The sequence below is a fragment of the Temnothorax longispinosus genome, chromosome 5 (assembly GCF_030848805.1).
Source record: "Temnothorax longispinosus isolate EJ_2023e chromosome 5, Tlon_JGU_v1, whole genome shotgun sequence".
NCBI lineage: Eukaryota > Metazoa > Arthropoda > Insecta > Hymenoptera > Formicidae > Temnothorax > Temnothorax longispinosus.
Window position 1 is genome coordinate 444,751 of NC_092362.1, and position 23,938 is coordinate 468,688.

The 23,938-nt window shown below is 41.3% G+C and overlaps 4 protein-coding genes across 15 annotated transcripts; 2 read left to right on the forward strand and 2 right to left on the reverse strand.

The window, feature by feature from the left end:
• Positions 1-5,882: 5,882 nt before the first annotated feature.
• Positions 5,883-9,671, reverse strand: LOC139813516 (myotubularin-related protein 9). Its single transcript, XM_071779038.1, has 7 exons — positions 9,205-9,671; positions 8,702-8,867; positions 8,344-8,636; positions 8,159-8,262; positions 7,770-8,074; positions 7,317-7,640; positions 5,883-6,954 (listed from the first exon to the last, which is right to left on the reverse strand). The coding sequence occupies exons 1-7, from the start codon at positions 9,364-9,366 to the stop codon at positions 6,548-6,550; spliced, it is 1,761 nt and encodes a 586-aa protein (XP_071635139.1). The 5' UTR covers positions 9,367-9,671; the 3' UTR covers positions 5,883-6,547.
• A 239-nt stretch (positions 9,672-9,910) lies between these two features.
• On the forward strand, positions 9,911-16,435 carry Zmynd8 (Zinc finger MYND-type containing 8). 3 transcript variants are annotated; one of them, XM_071779023.1, is made up of 9 exons: positions 9,911-10,258; positions 10,351-10,848; positions 10,920-11,006; positions 11,377-11,851; positions 11,916-12,249; positions 12,354-12,534; positions 12,623-14,521; positions 14,607-14,893; positions 15,466-16,435. In XM_071779023.1, the coding sequence occupies exons 4-9, from the start codon at positions 11,406-11,408 to the stop codon at positions 15,604-15,606; spliced, it is 3,288 nt and encodes a 1,095-aa protein (XP_071635124.1). In that variant the 5' UTR covers positions 9,911-10,258; positions 10,351-10,848; positions 10,920-11,006; positions 11,377-11,405; the 3' UTR covers positions 15,607-16,435. The 3 variants fall into 3 exon arrangements, with proteins under 3 accessions (XP_071635124.1, XP_071635125.1, XP_071635126.1); XM_071779024.1 differs by having other exon boundaries at positions 10,923-11,006; XM_071779025.1 differs by having other exon boundaries at positions 9,918-10,258; positions 15,481-16,435.
• A 293-nt stretch (positions 16,436-16,728) lies between these two features.
• On the forward strand, positions 16,729-19,705 carry Sar1 (Secretion-associated Ras-related 1). 4 transcript variants are annotated; one of them, XM_071779080.1, is made up of 6 exons: positions 16,729-16,887; positions 17,469-17,572; positions 18,071-18,190; positions 18,652-18,717; positions 18,798-19,033; positions 19,147-19,705. In XM_071779080.1, the coding sequence occupies exons 2-6, from the start codon at positions 17,530-17,532 to the stop codon at positions 19,261-19,263; spliced, it is 582 nt and encodes a 193-aa protein (XP_071635181.1). In that variant the 5' UTR covers positions 16,729-16,887; positions 17,469-17,529; the 3' UTR covers positions 19,264-19,705. The 4 variants fall into 4 exon arrangements, with proteins under 4 accessions (XP_071635181.1, XP_071635184.1, XP_071635183.1 ...); XM_071779083.1 differs by lacking the exon at positions 16,729-16,887 and adding an exon at positions 17,066-17,085; XM_071779082.1 differs by lacking the exon at positions 16,729-16,887 and adding an exon at positions 17,125-17,279.
• A 908-nt stretch (positions 19,706-20,613) lies between these two features.
• Positions 20,614-23,345, reverse strand: Hibch (3-hydroxyisobutyryl-CoA hydrolase). Of its 7 annotated transcripts, none has more exons than XM_071779055.1 (9): positions 23,240-23,345; positions 22,954-23,150; positions 22,763-22,868; positions 22,451-22,506; positions 22,105-22,346; positions 21,782-22,023; positions 21,224-21,449; positions 20,954-21,141; positions 20,614-20,884 (listed from the first exon to the last, which is right to left on the reverse strand). In XM_071779055.1, the coding sequence occupies exons 2-9, from the start codon at positions 22,954-22,956 to the stop codon at positions 20,739-20,741; spliced, it is 1,209 nt and encodes a 402-aa protein (XP_071635156.1). In that variant the 5' UTR covers positions 22,957-23,150; positions 23,240-23,345; the 3' UTR covers positions 20,614-20,738. The 7 variants fall into 7 exon arrangements, with proteins under 7 accessions (XP_071635156.1, XP_071635161.1, XP_071635157.1 ...); XM_071779060.1 differs by having other exon boundaries at positions 22,997-23,111; positions 23,240-23,315; XM_071779056.1 differs by having other exon boundaries at positions 22,954-23,111; positions 23,240-23,314.
• Between the last annotated feature and the right edge of the window lie 593 nt (positions 23,346-23,938).

Here is a 23,938-nt window from a genome sequence, read left to right on the forward strand (position 1 = left end):
CCCCCTTTTTCGCCCTCGGCTTCAATAATCGGTTTTGAACCTGCAAGGATTAATAGCTACCTATTACGCACGTCCTTTGATATTATCGTTGAGAGATTTTTTGCATTTTTTTCACGGTTCGCTTCTTATATTCTTCCCGGCTTACCTCGATCCGCGCGGTGAGGGGCAACGAAAACAAAAACCAGGAGGACTCGCGATGTCCGAAGAGGAAACTTGGGCTCTCCTGTGTGGACACGACGAGACAGTTTTAGAGAGCACCGTAAATATATCGCGGAGAGCGACGAACTCGGCTCTCGGCTGTTAAACGTGCACGCGTGTATATGTGCACTTCCGTCCTAGAATAGCCGCTGCGTCCTTACTGCATGTATCCGTTTTGCTTGCAGCATCCGTTGAATGGGCAGCATCCTTCTGCAAGGTCAAAACGACAAACGTAAATCATATTTGAAAAAAATGGTAATCTTCGACATTTCGTCAAAGTTATCACCGCGACTTGCAATTAAACCCGCTTATTGTCCGCGATTACAGTAATTGTGATAGACTCTTGAAAAAGAGAAGTTCGATCCCGATATATCACGTCGTATATAGATGAAAAAAGTTGCTCGCGCGTGCTCCTCGTGCCTTTGGAATGAGACTTCGATTAAAGTCCGCGATTAACTTGGCCGACGATTAATTCAACTGGGACAATTGCTGAAATAGAATTTCTTGGCTATATATGAATTCATCGTCCTTAATCTCTAATCTTTTATTTCAAACAACGAAAAGTTAATAATTCTATTCACGTTAACAAAATAGCGTAAATGTTATTTAGATAAGTGTTATTAGATGCTGATTAACGTTCAATCAGCAGCAATTTTTTTCACAATTAATGTATATAAATAAAAAGTGGTGATTAGAATTTTGTTTGAGATAAATCATTACGTGAATAATGGTTAATATACATTTACAAATAATATACGTAATTTTAATTGGACAATGCGATACCTATTTATCTAAAATTCCAAGAATATTCTGAAAATTTGGAATTTCGAATCGCGAAACATCGGGCTCGAAACATCGATCAAGTAATTAAAAGAATTGACATAATTGATGCAAAAGATTGCATTATCTAAAATTCCAAGAAAAATTTCCAAGAACCGTGATTGCCGAGCAGTCGAGCACTCGTAGAAGTCTTGAGTCCCGGAGTCTAAACTCTCAAAAATCGAAAAAATATCAGGCGGATATAAATCGAGAAGAAGGTCGGTTATTTATTTGCCACCACCAGCGCCGCATCTCATGTCGAAACTCTCGCAAACTTCATAGCTATATCATCGGTCGGTAATTCAGAATTTTTTCGACAGTTTCAGTCCGACGGTGCGCGCTGCTCCTCGATGGTTCGTCGTATCGCCGATAGGGCGCGCTCGAGTCGCGTTCTCGGATCGGTTTCGTACCGGTCCGGTTTTTCGCCTTGGGATGATACTCCCTGTGGATGCTCCTGGGCCCCGGGCTCACGAGGTATAAATCACTATGGAAACGACAATTGCGAGCTTCACCTCGCTCCTTCCCCCTTCGCTTTCCACGACCTAACCACGTTCTTTCTCCTTCTCCTCCTTCTCCTTCGCCTTTCGCCCTCCTTCTTCCTCGCTCTCTATTCCCAACCGTCTTTAAAGCGTCCGTAGGTCTCTCTCGACAGTGGTGCTCCGATTTTTCCTGTCAAAATGGAGGCACACCATAAATCGTGAACCTCGTTTGTACTTATACTAACAAACTGCTCTCTAAAAATTTATTCTAGAAATGGCTCTAATTTTGAAATACCGATTTTCAAATTTAACTCGAGAAATTAATGAACAATTGATTCAAATAATTTTCGATCGTTTTTGTTTTTTATTTCATTCAATGTTATTTTTTGTCGTTAATCATCACGTGTGTCTCTCTTGCGCGATTCTCGAATAAAACATTTCTTCCAAAAACAATTTTAATTGGACATCCACGTGAATTATTCTGAAAAAAAAAAAAAGACTGTCGCGACGCCAACAAATACACACGTTCCTGGCATTCTCCGTTTACGACTACCTGCAACGTGTTGTTCTTTTCTTTATCGCGAGTTTCCTTTTCCTCGGTTTCCAGCGGTCCTCTAAACTCTAATATCTCAAGCGGTTCACAACCGGATTTTAGATGCCTAACGTTCCCGTACGATGTTTACCACGAGGGATTGCGACGAGGGAATAACGTGCTCGAAATCGGAGGAGCACCGAAGAATGTCTCCTAGAAAGACACTGCACGAAGAATATGCGGAGCATCCTCGGATACGCATAGTTTAGGTAAGCGAAGGAAACAACTTGGAAGGAGGAAACATGATTATTTTTTTTTTGTTTCTTGAACATTGATAAATTTATTGAGATTAAATTAATTCGTTCTATATCTGTGTTTGCTGGGAAGTATATAAAATGCACCGCATTATCGTCTGGATTTCTTATCCGAGGAAAGGGCGATGAGGCCCCCCGAGCTTCTCCGACGTTATTTTTCGCGGGAATTGACGGCGCATCTCGAAAACGAACCACCGCTGCGCTTGGCTTTTCTCTCAGGATGCTGCGGGAGAAAGATAAAGGAAAGATGAAGTTCAAGGTCACGCACACGCTCGCTGTTGCGCAACACAATCGACGCCCCGTACCTGTGAATTCGCCAACAATGCACGTTATCGCGAATATATCCGAGAGCATAAAGGAATCGCCCACAAAAGGGCCTTAGAGCGAACAAAAGGGATACTGCCAGGCCACTCTTTCAAATTGCATTGCATTTCTGGAGAATCTCATTCTGGAGAATTCTGGATTGTAGAGCTTCTGAACTCCTCCGACTCCCCGCCGAGACAAGCCGAAATCCTACGTTTATCTAATTAAGTTTCAAACTGTAAAATATAAATTAATAAGCTCTCGTTTGTTTCTCAAATTTTTAATTTTGCAGGGCGAGAGAAATGTTCGAGGCGAGAGAATGAAATTCTTTTCCAAGCAGCTAGGAAATGTGCGATCTTGCGTTTTTAGCAACCACGAGGTTAATTGTATTCGTTAAAGCCCTGCGCACAATAGAACACGTATTAGGAATGAGAATGAATATTAGGGTATATAAATATAGGAATATTCCTATAATAAATATTAAATATTAGGACATGTAAGAGCCCCCGCACAATGAAAAAATATAAAAAACAAGGAACAGATATTAGCGATTAGAAATAAGAAATCAGGAATGAAATACGACTTCTGATGGGTTAAAAATCTATTGCCTGTGTTTTTTATCGTGCATCCAGGTTTATTCCTGATTCTTTAGTCCTAATCGCTAATATCTGTTCCTTGTTCTTTATATTTTTCATTGTGCGGGGGTAAATGTAGAAATATTCCTATATTTATATCTTGTATTTTATTCTTTTCCATTGTGCGTTACGTTTATTATTTCTAATTCCGATTTCTAATATTTAATATTTATTCTTATTCCTAACATGTGCTCTATTGTGCGCAGGGCTTTATATTAGTCGGAAATAAGGAATCTGTGTTATTTTTTCAATTTGTTGAACATCTACGCAATCAATTTTTTTAGCTACAAAATTAAATCAAGGCGAGAAGCCCTGGTATTTCTAGTGATTTCCAAGTGCATTTCTTCAAAATCATCGCGACGACAAAATTCTTTGTGAACTTTCAGGTAATTCATTCGTTTATTTCAGGTAAGAAGAGGACATTCTCAACCGCCGTTAGAGCGGCTCTTCTGGGGCACAGTGGTGCTCAGGTTTTTCGAAATCGAGGCTCGAAATACAACGCGTCCGTCGAATTCGATACTTTACAGCGGCCGTAATGCGACGTCGTCTACGTAGGGACGCTACTTTCTTTTTGCGAGCTGATAAAAGAAGAATCCGGCATTCATCTCGCTGGTTCGCGGAAGCGTAGTGAGCGAACGCGTTTTACTCAAGAATACGGCATCGCCTTCCGGTATATATACATGTATGTATGTACTACGTCTCCACTCTAATAACGAGAGAGAAAAAGAGAGAAAGGAGAGAGAGAGGAAGATAGACGTTTTACCACCGCTCTCAGGCTGCTGTCCAGAAACGTCTCTTCGCGGTCGCTTCGCTTCTCCGCTCTTCGCTTCGAAAATCGCATCTTTCTTTGTTGTGATCCCCGGACGCCTTGGGAAAAAGCGCCCCTTCTCTCGCCCCTCCTTAAGGGCCTCACGGACGGTAACTGCCTGCCTGCGAGCGGGAGATAGAAAGGGAGGGAGAGAGCTCAGGACTACGGGACGAAAAGAGACTGACCGATCTCGAACGGAGGTGAGGGGAGGAGAGAGAGAGAGAGAGAGAGAGAGAGAGAGAACGGCGGTACAGGGCCCCTTCTCCGAGAATGCCCCTACTACGGAGTGAGGCCGCTAATGCCATTCCCGTCGGACGCATCACTCTGCTTTCCGGCTCCGTCGACGACGTTTGTGTCTCTTTGGACGAGGACGAGGACGAGGAAATTTCCGCGGCAGTCGGTCCTGAGGAGGAGAAGAGCGCTTCCGGAGGACGAGGGAAATTTCGGCAACGTGGGATCCGTCCGATACGCCCGTCCAGCGGCCCTGGATGGGTTTGAATTCAGTCCACGTTTCACGATTATATGCGTGACTAGATCCACACTCATCCAAGGATACTGGACCTGTGGCTGAGGCGAGGAGAGCGCGCGCGCGCTCGCGTTCGCGCGTGTGGACCAACACACCTGTTCTTCTCTTCTCCCGAGGCTTCTGGGAAGTGATATCGCGAGGTAAATGAGAGACGGATCGACGAAAGGATAAAGAGCGAGAGAGCGAGAGAGAGACAGAGAAAGAAATAGAGAAAGGCTCGAAGCTACGCAGCGGTATCACGAGGTAACGGTCGCAGACGCGAGGTCGCGATTTCTCACGGATCTCCTCCATCGCGCAGATTCGAAACCGGTATAATAATCTCCGCGCGCGCTCGCCCGTGTCGCCGCCGCCACCGCCGCCAAGACGTGATGCCTAAATGGCGTCGTGAACGCGTCGGAAGGACGATCTAGTCTTCGGGATACTCCTTTACGCGTTCGAAGTTAAATATCGGAGACTCTTTCGCGACGCTCTTTCACGATTGAGTGCTCTTTCTGGATGTCCATTCTCCCAAACGATAGACGCGCTCCAAAACGCTCCAAATCTTCCCCGTTCGTTCGCGGTGAACGGAAACGTGGGGGTAAGGCGTCGGAAATCGAACTCAACGGAAATTATACCGGTCTCAAACTTGTACCGCTCTTCTCACCCTCGCGCGCCGCTCGAAGCCCGCGCGAATCGTGTTTACGCTTAGAGACGCAATCTTGGGGCCTTCAAGGAACATTAAAAACGCAAACGATGCTAAACTTCCGTTTAAGATTACTTAGATTAGAATCGCAACGTCGCAACGTCGATCGCTTTTATTCGCTTTTTGTTTAAAGTTTTGTTTCAAGTTCCATGCGCCTTGGTCGACGTCGACTTATCCTTTGTCTTCCACGAACTTCGCAGCTTCAACGTGGCGCGCGTACCTTCTACTCTTGTCTCACAATTACATTAAGAGAATGCGTACACGTGCATGTATATTCGATCGCGAAACGCGAACGCTGACGAAACTTGATGCATTCCTGAGTGGCGGAGCCAATGGCCGTGGGATTCCCTTTCAGTTTCTTTGTGTGTGAACACCTGCCGCGCTTTCCCCTCCAGCCTTCTCTCCCCCTTTTACCACGGCAGCGGCAACAATCCTGCCCTTAGCCCTCCCCTCCTCCTCTCTTTCCTTCTCTTCGCTCATCCACCGCCCTCCCGCCATCCTTCCCGAATAACGGTAAAAACTCGTCCGTACCCCCGAACGAGCGAGATTTCCTTCTCTCCGTACGCTCGAATGAAAAATTCGCAAGTCCTACCCTCGCAATTACGCTCTTTAATAATAGATTTACAATATACAGTCCATTTTCATTGGTTTATATTACTTTAACCTCGGATAAATAAATTATATATGTATATAGTATTTTATATATATCTGTATATATATATTATATATAAAATTTCTTTTGTATATAATATATATATGCATATTGTGTAATATCTTGTTAATTCTGTTTCATGGTATAATACAAATTATGCATTTGTCGTGAAATAAAAAATATCACAATTTATCTCGTCTCGTTTAAATCGTTTAAATAGAACTTGATAGAACCCTTTTGGTAATGCGAGTTTTACTATATATAGAAGAAAATCGCGTGACTTATAATATTGACTGAAGTGATGTGACAGATATACCTTTTACATGATACGCAATATGCAAATCTATATTGACAACGATAATACGATCCATGGATCGCAGACCTATTCTTAAACTAATAGACACTCTCTTCGTCATCTCGGCGAGAAGTCGAAAGAATTGCATCGCGAGAATTTATTACGAAGGCTTCAGCATTCGTGGCAGGTTATCGTGAAGACCCGTTGATCCTTGCGGACTAACGTAGTATTGTATAATTAAAGGCATATTGACAAGATCGTTGAATCTGCAGCGCGCAGATTTCTTCGGCCTCTACGATCTGTATCAAGTACTCTGAGACTCTAGGCTCAATTGCGCTATACGGGGATGGTTGTCCTCTTGATTGTCCGCGTCTCCCCGCGACATGTCCGGATCCGATCGGATCTCCTCCAACGCCTGCTTGATCTGCGCCTGCAGCTGTCCGGCCACTTTGCGCACCGCCGTGTGATTCTGCTTGATCTGCTTCGCGTAGGAGAGCATGCCGTCCCACGGGGCTGCACTCGTATGCGCGAGATACAGTTCTTTCCACAGTTGAATACTGATGGGTGCGACGCTGGGCCAAATCACTCCCGGATTCGGTTCGTACAACGGATTTATCCACTGTTCCAAAACGTCCGGTTGATTCATGTACGACCATAAACTGTAGGTTCGCTCGGACAGCCGTAATTTTATCCTCTCCGCTTCCGAATCACCTGAACAAACACCAATATACATGTATAACGATAAGTAAGCAATAATGATAAATAGCTGGTATTTTAATTCATTATAAATTCAATAAAGATCCATATATAATACATAATATTCTCTAAGACCAAATATTATTATGTATATATATTACGTAAATTTAGTTTATATTTTACCAATTTATCTAATCTCGTATAGTGGCTTGCGACAGAATTATTTCTACGTACGTACGTATGCAAGTGCAGAAAAAAAATTACGTGTTTTCTGGTGTCATAACTCGTGGTTACAATGAGAAAACGAGAGTCTTAATAAAAATATAATTTAAATGACATAGAAAAGTAAATGTAACGTAAATCAATGCCTCACGTACCTAAAAATGTACCATAGTTCGAGGAATAGGCGTGCTTATACAACTTGATGAGCAAATCCGCGGTGTACTCGAAGCTGAATTGGAATTGATGATGCAGCTGAAACAGGCAATCGAGGAAAAGGAGAAAGGTCGGCGCGTGCGTCGGATTTTGCGAGCTTGAAGATTGATACGCTCCGCAACGGGTCCGACTGAAAAATTGATGGCCGGCTTGCAACCACTCGCGCTCTATGAGTGCCTGAAGTCCTCGTACCGTTCGACAATCAGGATTCAGTATTGCCTGGGCCAAGCTGGTCACGACCAACGTAGAGTCCCTACCTGTGCTGCCTATAAACCGAAATTATAACGTTGTCATTACATGATCATTAATCTCGAAGGAAAAGATTAGACAAACGCGATATACTTTCGTAACATTATTTAAATATTATGCTATTGATGTTTGCTGTATAAACACACCGTGCACCAGTACGGCCGCGGCTTCTTGATGCAGGCATTGCGCGGTGACGCAAGCAGCATTTAAAGCGCTCTGCACAGCGGTCAGCCATCCGCTGCTATCCAGTTTCGACAGCCACTGCGAAGTGGAACTGTTGACATCGTTGCAAGCCTCTATCAATTTGTAGAAACTATCGGCCAAATCGTGCGGCCGAGGAACTGGTTTATGTACTTTTCGCCATTGTGGATAAGCCGCGTCCATTTCCGTGCCTCCGCCTCTGGCTCTGGCACTCTGCGCCTGATTGACCGATCTTGTGTCCACTATGTAACTATGCATAAAATTCAATAACCGTGATGAGTATCTAAAAATAATATCTGCGATTTAAGAACAGTCGTATGTTAGTCATACATACCCACGTCTCCCAGGACCTAGAACCGCATTTAACAGTTTTTCATCTTCTTTGCATCTCTTACCGGTAGCACCGCATAACGGCTGACCGCTTCTCAACAGTATACTCTGCAATAAGATAAATAAAAGATAAAAATAGTTAAATAGATGTTATTGTATAATTTAAAGTAATATACAGATATTACTTACCCCTCCTTCGTGTCTGTAACATAAAACGGGAAATCTTCCACCGTCCCTAAAGCCAGCTGAAGCTATTACAACTTTATCGTCTACTTGACGTGGCACTATGACCGCCGACGGATACGAATTACAAACTTTGTAATCCCTGTTTAGGTAACTGATACGCCACTCGTCCCCGTGAGCCGCCAACAATCTGGACCACTCGGAGACAGGTGCAAACGCTGTCCATCCGTCTTCTATCTGTACTATGACGTTATTAGTTGTCTGTGGTCGATAGAAGAATGGATATTGTAGAGTTTGATCTGCAAAAATAAGAGATAATTATATCTCGCTGTCGAGCAATGTCGCGGATATATCAACAAATTACCTAGGGATATTAGCTTCTCTATGGATAATATGGCGTTGATTAAATCGTTAGTAGAACCGATGTCTAACTGAAGGATCTGAAAGTCCTTGCACTTCAATATTATACTACCGCCCGGGCTCTGAGCATTCAGTTTCTTCTCCACGACGTCAATGTTTCTGTTCATCAGCTGGCAAAAGGAGAAAAATATAATGAAATTAAGAATTGATTCAAAGAGAAGAGCGTACTTGAAAACAATTAAATTAAAATGTTAATTTTTAAAATATATATTCTTTTAAAGTAGATTGTTCCTTATCAAGGCCAAAAGGCATGAATAAACATTAATATAACATTATTAATAAATATTTATATATATTCCTTAAAAAAAGATGATTTAAATCCAATAATTAAAAAAAAAAAAGATATAAAGATGGATAGTTTTCTTCTATGATTTTGCAAGTGCACTCTGTCTATTAATACATTATCTATACGCGTCAAAAAAAAATTAATAATTTATCGGCGCCTACCCAAAGCTCCTGGCCGTCGTCCTGCCTGGAGGACAGGATGAGGTGGTGGCCGCTGATGCACAGTGTCCCATCCATGCTCTTGTTATTGCCATCGCTCTTGTCGACCAACACGACATTGTCGACTTGCGGGATTAATATATTATCGCCGATGTGGTCGCCCATTATAGCCTTGGCTCCCGTCTACGTGACGGCCGACGAGTCTCTCGATGAGATGCGAACACTTTGACGGAATGACATAACCTCAGCGGTCCGCTGCTCCGTCAAACTGTCACACGAGAGGATCCTCGAGGCATTTAATTCGCCCCGCTGGCCTCGATCTCTCCTCCGGAAAATTCACACTTCAGCGAGCGACCTCGATTCCAGCGACCGCGACGTTCCCCATTTATCTCGGCCGTGACTAGATAAAGTCACAGCTGTTGTGCGACTTGTTTACCATCCCTACGCGATCCATAACATAATCCGCATCCCGCATCGTTCGCCGTGCATTATCGCTTTGCTCGCTCGAATATCGCATCGCGCGGTGGGGAAACGGGAAGGGAAAGAGAGAGAGAGAGAGAGAGAGAGAGAGAGAGAGAGAGAAAGAGAGAGAACGAGGAAGAGTGAGAAAGGGCGAGAAAGAGGTTAGGTTATGGTACCGCGCCCCACGTGACCGCTGTCACATAACCTCCTGGACCTGGATGACAAGTAGCGGTGTGGCGACGGAGTTTCGGCTTGTCATGTCCGACCTGACCAACTTGAGCGAACGAGGGAAACGTCGCGCGATTACGATATCGAGGCAATCTGACGATTCCATGATAGGTTCGTCGATTCATGCGCGAGCGAAAACGCCAACCGTACGGCGAGAACATTGCCGCGGGCCCGCCAGGAAGCTGGAAGAGGCCGACGCGAGGTACCGCGGGGATGACAGCCCACGCCATATCCGGATCGTTGCTGCTGCTTCCTGGGAGGAGGAAGGCGAGCGGGACGCGCGACGATCGGCCGGGTCGGACATTCCTCCTGGAGCCGCGCGACATTTAGCTATTAACGCGACGTTTTCGCCAGTTTTGACATGACGGTATTGCTTTATTCTATCTACTATCTCGTTTCCACGGAACCACCATGCGGTCGGGACTCGGGACAGATCTAACTGAAATGTTCATTCTCTAGCTTCGTGCCCGCGAAGGGGTCTAGGAGTCGCGAGTTGCCATGGCGAAGGATCGCGTGGAGAACGGTGAACGGTTGACAATAGTCTCCTCCTCCGTCAGCGGTTGTCAGCGGGGCTGACCGACGTGGACGGAAACGAGACGGAAGATAGGTGATAGCGGTGATAACGGCGGGAGTGCGGGACGGAGTATCATCACGTGATCGCGGTGGCTTCCCACGAGGGACACCGTCGAAGGGTGGCGCCACCGACAGCGGGTAAGGCTGGCATCCTATAAGGAGAGGAAGGCGAGCTTTCTGGGCCCTGGAGTCGAGTCGGATAATCGTTACGACGCCGACGGCTCGGTTCAAGGCTGACACCGCACTTACTAACGTTCGCGATCTGCTAGGCCACGCCGGCAGCTCGCGACGCGATCTCAAGAGTCTCAAGACACTCAAGGGTGTCTGAGGCAGTCAACAGCAATCAGTAGCACACAGAAGCGTCGTATCTGAAATCTCCACAAGGTAAAAGACCTGTTTACCTCGTGAGCTTTCCACAAAGACGATAACCGCAACGAGACTTAATATTCTTCCAGCAGACCAACGAGCCTGTCTGAACGCTAGAAACTACCGCTTGGGTCCACCGAATTGTGTCTAGTATGCAGCAGTTGTTATCATTATAGGTAATCTTGCAGACACGAAGCTTAATGAGTATTATTGCCGCTGCGTATCTTCGTATCTGAGTCCTGTTGAAGTAAATATATGATATGATACATACCTATGCCCTCTGGTTTAATAGCTTGTGGTAATAGCTGCCGTTGGCTACATATCACAATGGATGATACGTTGATTGTATAAATAGATTATGGCTGGATTCGGGGAGCGCGCTATTAACGCTATTTGCTTATTCTATCCTTGTTTTATACCTGATGAGCGATAAAGACAGAATGATGCAATAGCGCTAATAGCGCGCTCCTCGAATGCAGCCTATATACACTATACATGGATTTGTGAGCTATATATCTGATCCTTTTTTTTCTGTGAACCAACTAGACTTTACTAGACGCCTTCTGCTAAAGGTAATGACCAAAATGGCGTCCCATGAGAGCAGCGAAGGTTCGAGAAAATCTCCCGTCACAGATAAAGTAAATATGACGTCAGAGTCAAAAACGGACAAGGAAGAGTCAACCGCTTCACCGCCAGTCGACCGACACGATGAGCCGAGCGACACAGCTGCCGATGCAAAAGAGAATCAAACATTGAAGTCAACTGATGACTGTACGAGCGTACAGACAAAAGATTCTGATAATACAAATAACGACAACAAAGATGATTTGAAGCCATTGGCGATTTATGAGAATAAGCAAGACGACGGTAAGATGGACGAGAAGCAAGAGACGCAAAATCTAGCCTCACCTGCAGATCCGCAAAATGTAAAAGAAGAAGAAGAGGAAGTTAAAAAAGAAGATAGCAAAGACTCCTCGACAAAAGAAGGACCTGTTTTAAAACGAAAGCGAAAAACTTTAAGGTTAGTACAGACATCTCTAAAAGTTATATTTTAGATATAAAAAGAAACACGTTGATATTTTTAGCAAGGAATTTCCCGTGGGGGAGAGCGGCACCAGGAGGAAGAAGGTGAGAACTGACCACGACCGATTTTGTTGGCGATGTCACAAGGAGAAGGTTATCACATTTGCCGCCTATTGCACCGCCTGTCCTCGTTCGTGGCATCGTAAATGTATAGGTGGCAATAACCCACCTCAATATACGGCATTGAAAATGGATAAGTTTATTTGCGGAGAATGCGCGACCATCTTAAAAGCGGAAAATGCCGAAACGCGTTCCATAGCCATGGCGCACTTGTCCATCGATCAATTGTGCATGTTGCTCAAACATGTGGTTGAGAGATTACACGATTATCCTGGTGTATGTACAGCTTTTCTCATCGAGTGCTATAGCGTACTGAAATTTATTGCATTATTCATTTACTTATTTGATATATTTCTAATTAATTTTTACTCTTGATGTAGTCCGAACCATTTTGCAAACCAGTGGATCCCATAGAGGTACCAACTTATTTGGATTACGTTATCAAGCCGATGGATCTGAGCCTTTTGGAATCAAATGTGCGAGCTAAGCTTTACGGCAGCACCGATGCGTTTATGGCTGATGCAAAATGGATTCAGCATAATTGCATCGTGTTCAATACGTGTACGTGAACTCGCTGTGCTTTTAAGTCTGTCGAAATCATCGAGTATTAAAGATAAACAAGCTTATTCTCTGTTGATATCTGTTGCAGGCGGTGGAGTTTACGCAGACACGTCGAAGCTGACGAACGCGGCGAAGCAGCTCATCAAAGTAGCGCGTCAAGAAGTCTCGGAAATTGAGGCGTGTCCCGACTGCTACGCACATAGTCGGAACTTACCGAGGCCTCAACCGTCATGGTTTATCGAGCCCTGCCGCCGACCGCATCCACTTGTGTGGGCCAAACTGAAGGGATTTCCGTTTTGGCCGGCAAAAGCGATGCCTCGCGTGAATTCTCAGGGATACGTGGACGTGCGTTTCTTCGGCGAACACGATCGCGCCTGGGTGTCGCCGAAGGATATCTTCTTGTATTCCGAGGAGCCACCCGCGCCATCCCCCCGTAAACGGAAAACCGACATGGACGAGTGTGTGCGAGAGATCACTCGGCACTGCAGAAAGCTCGCGCTCATGTTCGGCCAGTTTAAGTTTGCGCCACCCAAAGTTCAGTATGATCCGAACGATCCGATGCAGATACAGCTGATGCTACCGAATTACAATCCCCTCGAACCCAACAACCCTTTGCCCAATCCCGAGTTTTCCACACCTCAGAAGAAGGCGCCCCAGAAAAAACGAAGTTTCCTTAAAGGTAAATCACAGAGTGACGAGTTGACCGATGGCGAAATAGATACTGACTCGAAAGGCGACGCTCATGAAAAGGAGAACGAAGCTACATCGTCAAAAGTACAAAAATTAGATGCTGATGTTAAGGATACGTCAAAGTCGCAAATTAATCTAAGTGATGGTCCTAATAAATTAAATAAGAAAACAGATCAAGAAAGTGTAAAGTCGACTCCTCAAGAAGTTGTTCAAAACAAAACGGTAAGAGGTGAAAAATCGAGAAATGCGAGGACATCGACGTCTCGATTAAATGTTACGGATAATAACGCCGAAAATAATGGCACAAGTCCTAATACCAGCAACTCAGGCAAGAACAATTCGCAGAAAGCGAAGAATGATGTGAAGTCGCCTACAAAAAGTTTGCCTAAGGTTGTCGAGGGTGAATCCACATCGTCCGACACGGCGCGAATGAAGAAAAGCCTTTTGAAAAATATTATCAATCCTAAACTGGCACTCTCCCAAATGGACAACTCGCAAGTGGTTACAAAGCAGACGAAGAGAGTGTTGAAACCGAAGACGAGGATCGTTAACAAGCTAAACGCGGAGAAAGAATTGACGACTGCTGCCGCGAGCAAGGAGAATGAGAAACAGTCGAATTCGACTAAACTCATTTCGCTGTTGAAGAATAACAAGGAATCGTCGAGTGTACAAAAGAACACACCCGAAATTGACATAACGCTATTGCCTTCTACAGCGTCGAACGCGAGTGTCACTCATACCATTCCATCGACGAATTCGATCGTTCCCATGGCGGATAAATCCGTGTTACTCCTCGTGGTGAACGGGAAACCAGCTGAATCCGCGAAACAGGTCGCGTCGACGATCGACTGTCAAGGCAACAAGGATGCTCAACAAGAATGTCCAACAAGATTTTCCTTGACGACAGAGGGACAGCATAATTCGCCTAAGAAGCAGGGCAAGGCTAGGAAGAGCTTTCCTAGATCGCCCAATTCACGAAACGTTCAACGTCCGTTGTCGGACGCAAGCGCAATTATTCAGGTCTCTCCGGCTAGGCAAGAAACGTCATCCACTTATGAACTAATACCTCCGGAGGCTGGGCCGATCAGCGCGCGTTTGCACCATGATGCGCACGACCTCGCGAGGAGATTGGGCCATTTGATGGAAGAGACGTACAAGGCGGCAGCTCAGGAGAACGTTAACGGCGAGAATGGCACCGCTGACAATTATCAGGCGACCATATTCTTCTTGCGGATGCAGATCGAACATATGAAGTGGCAGCATCAGCAGCAGCTAGCCGAGTTGAAGCATAACGCTGGTACACCCGTCTTTTCTTTCTAGCGAAATCGTTCGATAGTCAATTATTAATATGAAAACACTTCAGGAAACGTTATAAATTTCAGATCGTACTCTGCGCGAGATGCGCGCGAGTTTGGAAGCGGATAGATTGCGATCGATCGAGGAAGTTCGCAAAGAGTTCGAAAAGGAGAAGATCCGATGTATCGAGGAGACCAAGAAGAAGCAATGGTGCGCCAAGTGCGGACAGGAAGCGATGTTTTACTGTTGCTGGAACACCGCTTATTGTAATTATCCGTGCCAGCAGTCGCATTGGCCTACGCACATGCGAACGTGTTCCCAACAGCCTGCGTGCACTACCATCGTCTCGGTTGCAAGTACGAATCCACAGCAGGTAATGCCTAGATTCGGATTAAGTTGATAACTTTGAACTTGTGAAGAGCCAGAGTGAATTAGTGGAAGTCCCAGTTCAAACGAGAAGTTCTATTGTAGCATTTCAGGCTTTCGATGCCTAAATGCTACAATAGAATACTATAGGCCTGTTCTTTTTTAGGCTGAATCTTTGACTATGGGTCTGTTTTCTATTGCTGAACTGTTTCCTTCAATATAGAATAAAAAAGATAAACTCTGAACTAGTGCAGCCAGTTCATTAATAGAAAACAGACCTAATGTTATTTTACCTTATGTCAAGAAACTTTTCTTGCCCGTTTATTTTTTTTTAATTGTAAAAATCATTTGCGATATAAAGAAATAAGAATAATATGGATGAAGAAATATTGAGACTGTCTAGTTCTAGTCTAATATATTTGTTGACAATTCACGTTTTATTGGCTCCTATCAGAGTCCATTGTTCACAAATTAACTTTACACTATTGACACTCTGGACGCTTCAAAGTTCAATTTTGATTTTAAATTGTTCCTGTGACATGATTAAATGGTTACAATTGTATTGCAATAGTTTAGAAGTATTTTACTTTTCAGAGCAATAACATTGTAACACACGATTCTACGAGCAAGCCGTATCCTCTGTCACCCGGCAAATTGAGTGGAATTTTGCCCTCGTCAGCTTCGTCCCTCAGAAATAAGACCAGCCAAGATACGCTGTAGGCAAATTGCAATTATTTATAACCGATTTCATGTCGGCGCGAGTAGGATGAAAAAAGTTTCGATAGCACTGCAGGTAAATTAATATATCTGCAAACAACCCATCAAAAATTCAACTACTAATTTAATTTATTGTTTTAATTTAAACCACATTGAAACAATCTGAAATCATGTACGTAGTATGTAGTTAATTTCTTTTCTTGATCTTGACATTTTCAACAACGCGATGTAAATAATCCGTAGCGATTAATATCCTTAGAATTTTTGACGTCAGATCATCAAGTTACAAAAGACTCGAAAAATAAGGGTGCAAATTCATCATTAACATTTGTAACAATAAACTTGTAGCACTACACCTTTAATTTAATTAGTATTAAAGAGTAATAATTTAATAATTATCATAGCAAGTATGAAAGATGTGTAATAAATTACGCTTAAGAAAACGTTAAGTTAAGTAGATTAGATTATTTAGATCGATGACTTCTTGTAATACGATAATTATACGTGTTTAATGTGTTTAAGCATTGTCATCTGTTTTGAAATCTGTTTTGAAAGATAACGCTACTTTTTGTAACTATGTTGTACGTTTCACGTAATTTTTCCGTTCCTCTGCAGATGCACTTGGAAAAAACGCGCGATAAGAGATAAAAATTATTTTTTCAACAGAGCCTCACGACACACAAGCCTAAACACGCTTCTAACATAAAGTAATCTACATTCTTGTAAAGAACACGATAAGCGTTTACGTTCTCGGTTAAGTCTGATATAACCTGTGGCGTTTAGACATGAATAATTTTCAACGTGTTTATGAATAAATCATCAAGCAGAAAGATACGTTGAAATTTATATTTACATAACATGTTTCCGAACGTTCCTATTCACGTCAACAATCTAAATTTATAAAAGATAAGTCATCCGTTTTGTTTTTCACCTTTGTCCTCCGAAGATCATTTTCTTTCTCAGATTACACAGATTAAATACAATTTGTAAATTCTTTAAAAAGAAAGAAAGGATAACTTTGGAGCTATACCTAAAATAATTTAATTGGGAGTAAGAGGATTAAATGACGAAAGTACAGAGAGTAGAAATGTTCAAAATTTCCCGCTTATGATGCAGCAATTATTTCGCGCAACATGGCGAACGGAAGTAGACGTCACCCAGACCCAGTGCCAACTGCCAGCCAACAGGGAACAGGGCTCCGTGGTCTCGGGCTGCTCTTTCTATGGGAGGAAAAGAGCACTTTTCTCCGTCCCCGCAGCCTCCGTTTCGCTTTTTTCACAGTGGGTACGTGAAACATACGTCGACGCAAGTAAATAACGGGCCTCCGGCCGTCGCTTTTCAACGTGACGCGCGCGCGAAAGAATTCTCCGAAAGATCGGCCGTCGATCGTCGCGCATCTCGAAAAGCGCGAGAGAAAGAGAGACGTGAGAAGCCTATAATTGCCTAGTGTCAGTAAACGAGAGGGAGAGAGAGAGAGAGCTGGTGAGCCCGTCGTCTTGGATTAATTAAATGACTCGTCAATCATATGGCGGTGGAGAGGAGCGAATCGTCATAAATTCCACATCGTAATTCCGTTCCGCCTCGTCTGCACTTCTCTACACTTGTCGCGTATAGAGTTGAACGGGCTGGCTGGTTCCAGGCTGTCAGCGGGGAACACGAGGCTCGGGAAGGTGGAGGCAAGTGCAGCCGAGAGGATTCGGATCGCCGGGACACGCTCGACGACGACGACGTACTTACCTCGCACCTCGATCCCTCTGTAGAAAGTTCAAGGTTGCGAGGACAGTTTTAAAAAGAGTCGAGCCGCGTCGAGTTACGTTGGCAGACGGTGATATCTCGTTAATTTGCCTTTGTTGCTATTGTTGCAGAGTCATTCGTTAGTTAACACACACGCAGCACGGTAGACGTCGCATTATCGCAGCTACAAATATGTTTATTTGGGACTGGTTCGCTGGAGTGCTGAATTATCTTGGTAGGTAGAGTTCTTCCTACGTTAATTCACCGCTTTGTAATCGCTGCTCCAGTCAAGATTCAAGGAATTCAATCTGATTACTGTAATTGCACTGTCACGATGATATTCAGAGATGATAGATATGTTACTGACAAGATTCCATCATTGGAACGATTGTCTGAGATATTGAGATAATATTGATGTAGTTTCATCTTTTATTGGGGGAGGGACAATTGTAAGACAATTGTAGAACAAGGCCCTTCAAAATCTTAATCATTTTTACTAGGATAATACTTCTCGATTATACAAGTGTCTTGTCATTATGCTTGTTATCTGACCAAGTGGATAGACATACCTTATATAATTTGTTATGGAAAACTTGGTTTATCTAATTCTATACTATGTTTCTTGTTACATTCCTTGTAGCATTTCTTACAGCAGCGCAAATCTACAAAAGTTCTAATTCTCTGTAAATTTGTTGCATATTTGATTTATATGAACTTTCCTTGTTGGCTTTAGGATTATGGAAGAAGAGTGGCAAGCTTCTCTTCCTGGGTTTGGATAACGCGGGCAAAACCACGTTGCTTCATATGCTCAAGGATGATCGTTTAGCTCAACATGTACCTACATTACATCCAAGTAACTAATTTTACATTATTTTATTGCACACACACACATCTCAATCTTATTTAAACTTTATATATCCTATTTTATAAAAATATATACTATTGTATACATAGCCATGATTCTTTCCTAATGATTTAATCATCTTTCAATGGAAACTTTAATTTTGCTAATATTTACATGATTAAATATAAATATGTAATTTGTTTTAAAGCACAAAATATAAGCCATAAACTTCTTTACAGACTATATCTTTGTTATGCTACAACGGATAAATAAATAAATATTTTATATATAATTAAATATATAAATAAATATATAAATTAAATATATAAATATATAAATATGTAATTTGTTTTAAAGCACAAAATATAAGCTAAACTTTTTCACAGACTATATCTTTATGCTACAACGAATAAATAATAAAAATCAAAATTTTACTGATTTGTCATTAATGATTTACTTTATGTTTCTAGCATCTGAAGAATTGTCTATCGGAAATATGAGATTCACAACCTTTGATCTTGGTGGTCATACTCAAGGTACGCAAGAGAAATGTACATCTTATGAAATGTTTTGTTTTAAACAGTTGCTCATACCTTTGCAAATTGTATTCCTGCAGCACGTCGCGTATGGAAGGATTATTTCCCAGCTGTCGACGCGATAGTGTTCCTCGTCGACGCAAGCGACAGAACAAGGTTACCAGAATCAAAAGCTGAGCTGGATGCGTTGTTGACTGACGAGCAACTTAGCGCGTGTCCGGTTCTCGTGCTAGGCAATAAAATTGACAAACCATCCGCGGCTTCTGAAGATGAACTCAGAAACTTCTTTAATCTGTATGGACAGACAACAGGAAAGGTACAGCCATGCAAATCGAAACAATGGTCTATACTTAGTCTACTATATATTGATATAAGAATTACATTATTAAATTGGTGGAATTTTTATTCATACAATTGAAAATTTTTTAGGGTAAAATTGCTCGCAGCGAGATACCCGGCCGTCCGCTGGAACTGTTCATGTGCTCAGTCCTGAAGCGACAGGGATATGGGGAAGGCTTCCGTTGGCTTGCACAGTATATCGATTGAACGTATATATTATTATATACATGACAGATTCTCAACAGTTTCATCATACATTTCCCTTTCCTGTTGGTAACGGTGCCGCTATCGGGACTGTAATCTTCACATGAATTCAGTAGTAGGAGAGGAAATACCGTTTCATCGAAAAAAAAAAGAACACGCAGTAATCGAAATTTAAGACGATTTTCCCAAATAGAGACACGAGACGAATATTCTCGAGAACATTGTACGCGCAAAATAGGACAGATTTCCTTTCTTTGATGTTGGTACACGAAAAGCCCGGCAAACATCATCTCTTTCTTTTCAATTCTTCGAGCTCCATACGGATTCTATGGAAACCTATCATTTTACGAGTCACATTAGGGGAATGATCATTAATACGTGCTGAAGAATGAAATAAAAAAACATTTTGATAAAATAAAACTAATAAACTATTTAAGAATTTCAAGTGTTTTGTAGATTTATTTTTGGTGATTTAACTGATTTATTTTTAGTGACATTATACTCGAAAAAAAATGTTATAATGCAAAGTAATGTATCATACACAATTGTATGTGTCGTGGCTTCTGGAAAGTTGAGAGCTTACAGTATGTAATTTACGAAAGTTAGGCTGATTTGTTAATTGATATTGTCTCTACATGTGCTCTTTATCTTTCTTTTCGTTTAATTTAAAGTAATAATTGTTAGAATCGTTGAATGACGCTGCTGAATGCTGTTTTATATTTATAATTGCTGGTGTTTAATTTTTTTATGTTGTATTTTTACTTATACAGTCTTGTATTTGTGCCAACATTTTGTATATTCTTTGAAATCCATTCAGGGGGTGCAGGATATGTACCAGTAATTTCTTTTTTGGCAATGGTTACGAAAATCTAGTTAAAATTATTAAGTAGAACTAATAAAATTAATAGAAATGATATAATTTTTTAGCAAATTTTTGAATTGCATATTTCAATTGTAACTGATATATCGTTTAAAAACAAGCATATATCATGCTTAATATTCTAGAAAAATCTTCAATTATAAATGATCTATAAATTAAGTTACCGTTATAAGTTGAAACTGTTCATAAATTATGTAGATAGCGGGAAAATTTTGTTTAATTTGTTGGTGGTAAACCTTAATAAATCTTGGAGTTGTTTCCAAAATAAAAATTAAAGTTGCAAACACGAAAACAAGTATTTTACGTGATGGTACTTAGGTTGTAAGTACTTCTTCATTTATTTTACACCAACAAAACATGGTTATCTTATATTTTACACAATCATATGGTGCGCTATTTACAAAAAAAAAATTGATTTACATTTTACGGTATAAATTTGTTGCGAAAAATATAGGAAATTAAACCTGAAAAAGTTAACGATATCAACAATTTTAATATAAATCTCAATCTGTACAAAATTAGGGTACAAAAATAAAGTCTTTAGGAACTGTTTTCATAACAATATGTTCACAGTATGTATAAAAACTTGTCTTAATTCCTATAGTTTGCTGGTGCACAACTGCAATTCTTTGTCCGCAGGAAGTGCCGCGAATCGTTTATTTACATATTCATCCGTTACATCAGCCAAGGATATCGGCTTCCATACTGGTTTCTGATCTTTGTCGATTAGGAGAGCTCTGACACCTAAAATTAAGTTGAAATATTGATCCAGGAACAAGATTTGTAAAATAAATGCTAAATTTTATCTTGTACCTTCGTAGAAATCACCATCTCTTGTCAGAGCGGTACAGGCCAATCTATATTCGATCTTCAAACAATCCGCTAAAGATTTTCCTTTCCCTTCGTCGATCGCTTTCTTAGTAACTTTGAGAGAAGACGGAGACATTTTGAGTAGCACTTCTACGTTCTTTTGTGCCCAATCCGAATTATCTTTTTTTAATCTTTGTACAAAAAGATTACATACTGCTGTATTACAAAAAGAAAACTATTAATTCAATTAATTGGAAAATTTCTGGGTTTTACCTTTCGATTATCTCTTCAACAGATGGAGCAGAGAAACACGTTTCTATCTTCGACATATGAGGCGCCAAGCTGAATTCGTGATTTAATTTTGGTTGATATTTGTTTAAAATAGGCTCGATTTTTTGTGAGTCGATTTCACTCAATGTTAACAAATCACGTTTTAAATCCGCAATTTTCTCCGATGGTACAAAATGCGTGGCGATTCCGGCAAGGAGAACGTCGACACCTTAATAAAATATATATATTTATAAACGCATATAATATATCGCTCATTTGCTACAACACTGACATAATTAAAAAATTGCCATTTTTGAACTGTTTGCAAAAGAAGGGTGAAAATACACTGAATGAAGAGCTAATATATAGCTAGATATTTTTCCTCTACAATCAGTTATTGCACCAAAATCGCATTTAAAAGTTTTAATATTTTCATTTTGCTTTCTGAGTTATGTCGTTGTAGCAAACGAGCGATATTGTAAAAACGCATTTTATAAATGCGCGTGTACATCCATATATATAAGATTGAATATAACAAAATATAATTAAACGTTTATATACCTTTTAATCTATGTCCTGTCAGACCCAGGTAGATACCGAGTCTTCCCTTCAATCTAGACAAAAAATAAGTCGCGCCGACATCGGGAAACAATCCTATCGCCGTTTCCGGCATAGCAAATAGAGTTTTCTCCGTGGCGATTCTGTATTTGCCATGGACAGATAAGCCGACACCGCCTCCCATTGTTATCCCATTGATAATGGCGACGTAAGGCGCCTTGTATGTTCCAATCAAATGATTTAAGCTAGAAGCAAAAAAAAAAGAATTATTTTATAAACGGACAAAAGATGCATTTGTTCCTGAACAGACACTTTTTGCGACTTACGTATACTCCGTTCTGAAAAACTCCTCGCCCAGACGTTCACCTTTCGGTTCATTCAATGCCAAGACGAGCGATTTAACGTCACCGCCAGCACAAAACGCTTTCTCACCAGCACCTTCTATTATTACCAGCTTCTTGGAGGATTCCCATTGTTTGAGAGCAGAATGTATTTTCTGGACCATGGAGAAATTTATGGCGTTCAACGCCTTAGGTCGATTTAAAACTATCACGCCGTTATCGCCAACCTGTACATAATTAATATGATCTTAATTAGCTCTGATAAATTAATAGTATCTGGCAAAGATAGAAATTCTGAAATACAAATGAATACAATAATACACAAACGTACATCTTTTATGAGAACCTCATCCATGATTGTTTGAGTAGTAGCTGCTTCTTTAGATGCTGGAATTGCAGGATTAATTTAGGATCTATGTGCAATTTAGAAAAAGAACAATAAATATATATAACAAAAGGAGGATATTCTTTTTACAATATATCACAAATTAATAAGCTAAACTTAAGAAGAAAAATATTACTGTACTCCAGACATAAAATATTCAACATTTTTATGACTTGCAGAAATATGTTTATACATTTGCATGGAAAACAAGTCAAATCATTAGCGACTACGTCAACGATGCGAAAGTTGCAGCTTCACCTGTGACAGATCCCGACGTCGATAAGCATCTAACAGTAGCAGTAGTAGCACGTGCGCGTGTAGCACCAACACTCGAATAATGCAATTTTCCTACGACGCTCCGCATCTTGAAAGATAATAATTATATAATGACACTCGTCAGTTGTCCAATGCGCAAATTTCCAGCTGCTCGTACTTCAAGTCGAAATTACCATATTTATGACCCAAGTGTAGAAAAACGTTAGAATATAAAACCTGTATTGTTGTTGAATTGCTGGGCTGCCGCTGACGTAAATACGTTAGATTAGATCATAAGGTGGTATTCACAGTCCGATGTTATACGTAAAGTCGTCATGTTATACCGAAGATGCTACAAAATCATTCCATTGGTTGGAAATCTTAAGATCACCTAAGACCACTCAAGGAATTAAACGACTCTTAAATATAAAAATCTTAAAAAATAAGATTATTATAAAATATAATATTCTAAAACATTACTTATAATATTAACCCCTCGACTGTCAATGCCGGCAGAGAGAAACCTGAGAGAGGCCATCCCGGCCTTTTTCGTGTGTTGCTGTGTTGCATTTTCCGACGCGCCGCCTGAGAAAGTGCAACAGTGCACTCAATTACGTCGTATCGCTCGGTAACCGCACATGGTTTGCGTCCGTGCTAATGGTTCGTGTCCGCGCGCGTCGTGCCGCTTAGGAGGGGTAGGCCGTGACGTCATGCGCCGCTTTATATGCGATTACTTATAGCTTTATATGCGATCAAAATTATGGATCTTTGATCGCGTATAAAGCTGGGTCTAATCAACCAAATCTTAAAAATTATATATGAAATAGGGGTAGAAAAGACTGAGAAATATAATAAAATTAGAAATAGATCGATATCTTCAAATTTGCGGAAGTTAGAGCAAACACGGACATCAAATCTGCACATACACATATATACGTACGGACATGCGATTTTAATGCAATATTTCGACATTTTAGAACACTCTGAACATATTAACTTCCGCAAATTTGGAAATATCTAACTATTTCTAATTTTATTATATTTTTCAGTTTTTCTACCCCTATTTCATATATAATTCTTTTAATTATACTAATGCCGGATATATTATACGAAATCAACAGAAGACGATTAAGATAATAACGGTGTTTATTCTTTATCTATAGAATTTCACATTTTAAA

What these genes read in the sequence shown, in the direction of transcription:
- LOC139813516 (XM_071779038.1), bottom strand. Translation starts at nt 9,366, where the DNA reads ATGGGCGACCACATCGGCGATAATATATTAATCCCGCAAGTCGACAAT. An exon ending in CTAGGTCCTGGGAGACGTGG is followed by an intron (nt 8,075 to 8,158) that starts GTATGTATGACT and finishes TTTTATGCATAG; the next exon opens with TTACATAGTGGACACAAGAT. An exon ending in CGCGGCCGTACTGGTGCACG is followed by an intron (nt 7,641 to 7,769) that starts GTGTGTTTATAC and finishes TTCGGTTTATAG; the next exon opens with GCAGCACAGGTAGGGACTCT.
- Zmynd8 (XM_071779023.1), top strand. Translation starts at nt 11,406, where the DNA reads ATGACCAAAATGGCGTCCCATGAGAGCAGCGAAGGTTCGAGAAAATCT. An exon ending in CGAAAGCGAAAAACTTTAAG is followed by an intron (nt 11,852 to 11,915) that starts GTTAGTACAGAC and finishes TGATATTTTTAG; the next exon opens with CAAGGAATTTCCCGTGGGGG. An exon ending in CAAGTACGAATCCACAGCAG is followed by an intron (nt 14,894 to 15,465) that starts GTAATGCCTAGA and finishes ATAGTTTAGAAG; the next exon opens with TATTTTACTTTTCAGAGCAA.
- Sar1 (XM_071779080.1), top strand. Translation starts at nt 17,530, where the DNA reads ATGTTTATTTGGGACTGGTTCGCTGGAGTGCTGAATTATCTTG. An exon ending in TGGAGTGCTGAATTATCTTG is followed by an intron (nt 17,573 to 18,070) that starts GTAGGTAGAGTT and finishes TGTTGGCTTTAG; the next exon opens with GATTATGGAAGAAGAGTGGC. An exon ending in TGTACCTACATTACATCCAA is followed by an intron (nt 18,191 to 18,651) that starts GTAACTAATTTT and finishes TTATGTTTCTAG; the next exon opens with CATCTGAAGAATTGTCTATC.
- Hibch (XM_071779055.1), bottom strand. An exon ending in TTTTTCAGAACGGAGTATAC is followed by an intron (nt 22,024 to 22,104) that starts GTAAGTCGCAAA and finishes TTTTGCTTCTAG; the next exon opens with CTTAAATCATTTGATTGGAA. An exon ending in AGATGGTGATTTCTACGAAG is followed by an intron (nt 20,885 to 20,953) that starts GTACAAGATAAA and finishes ACTTAATTTTAG; the next exon opens with GTGTCAGAGCTCTCCTAATC.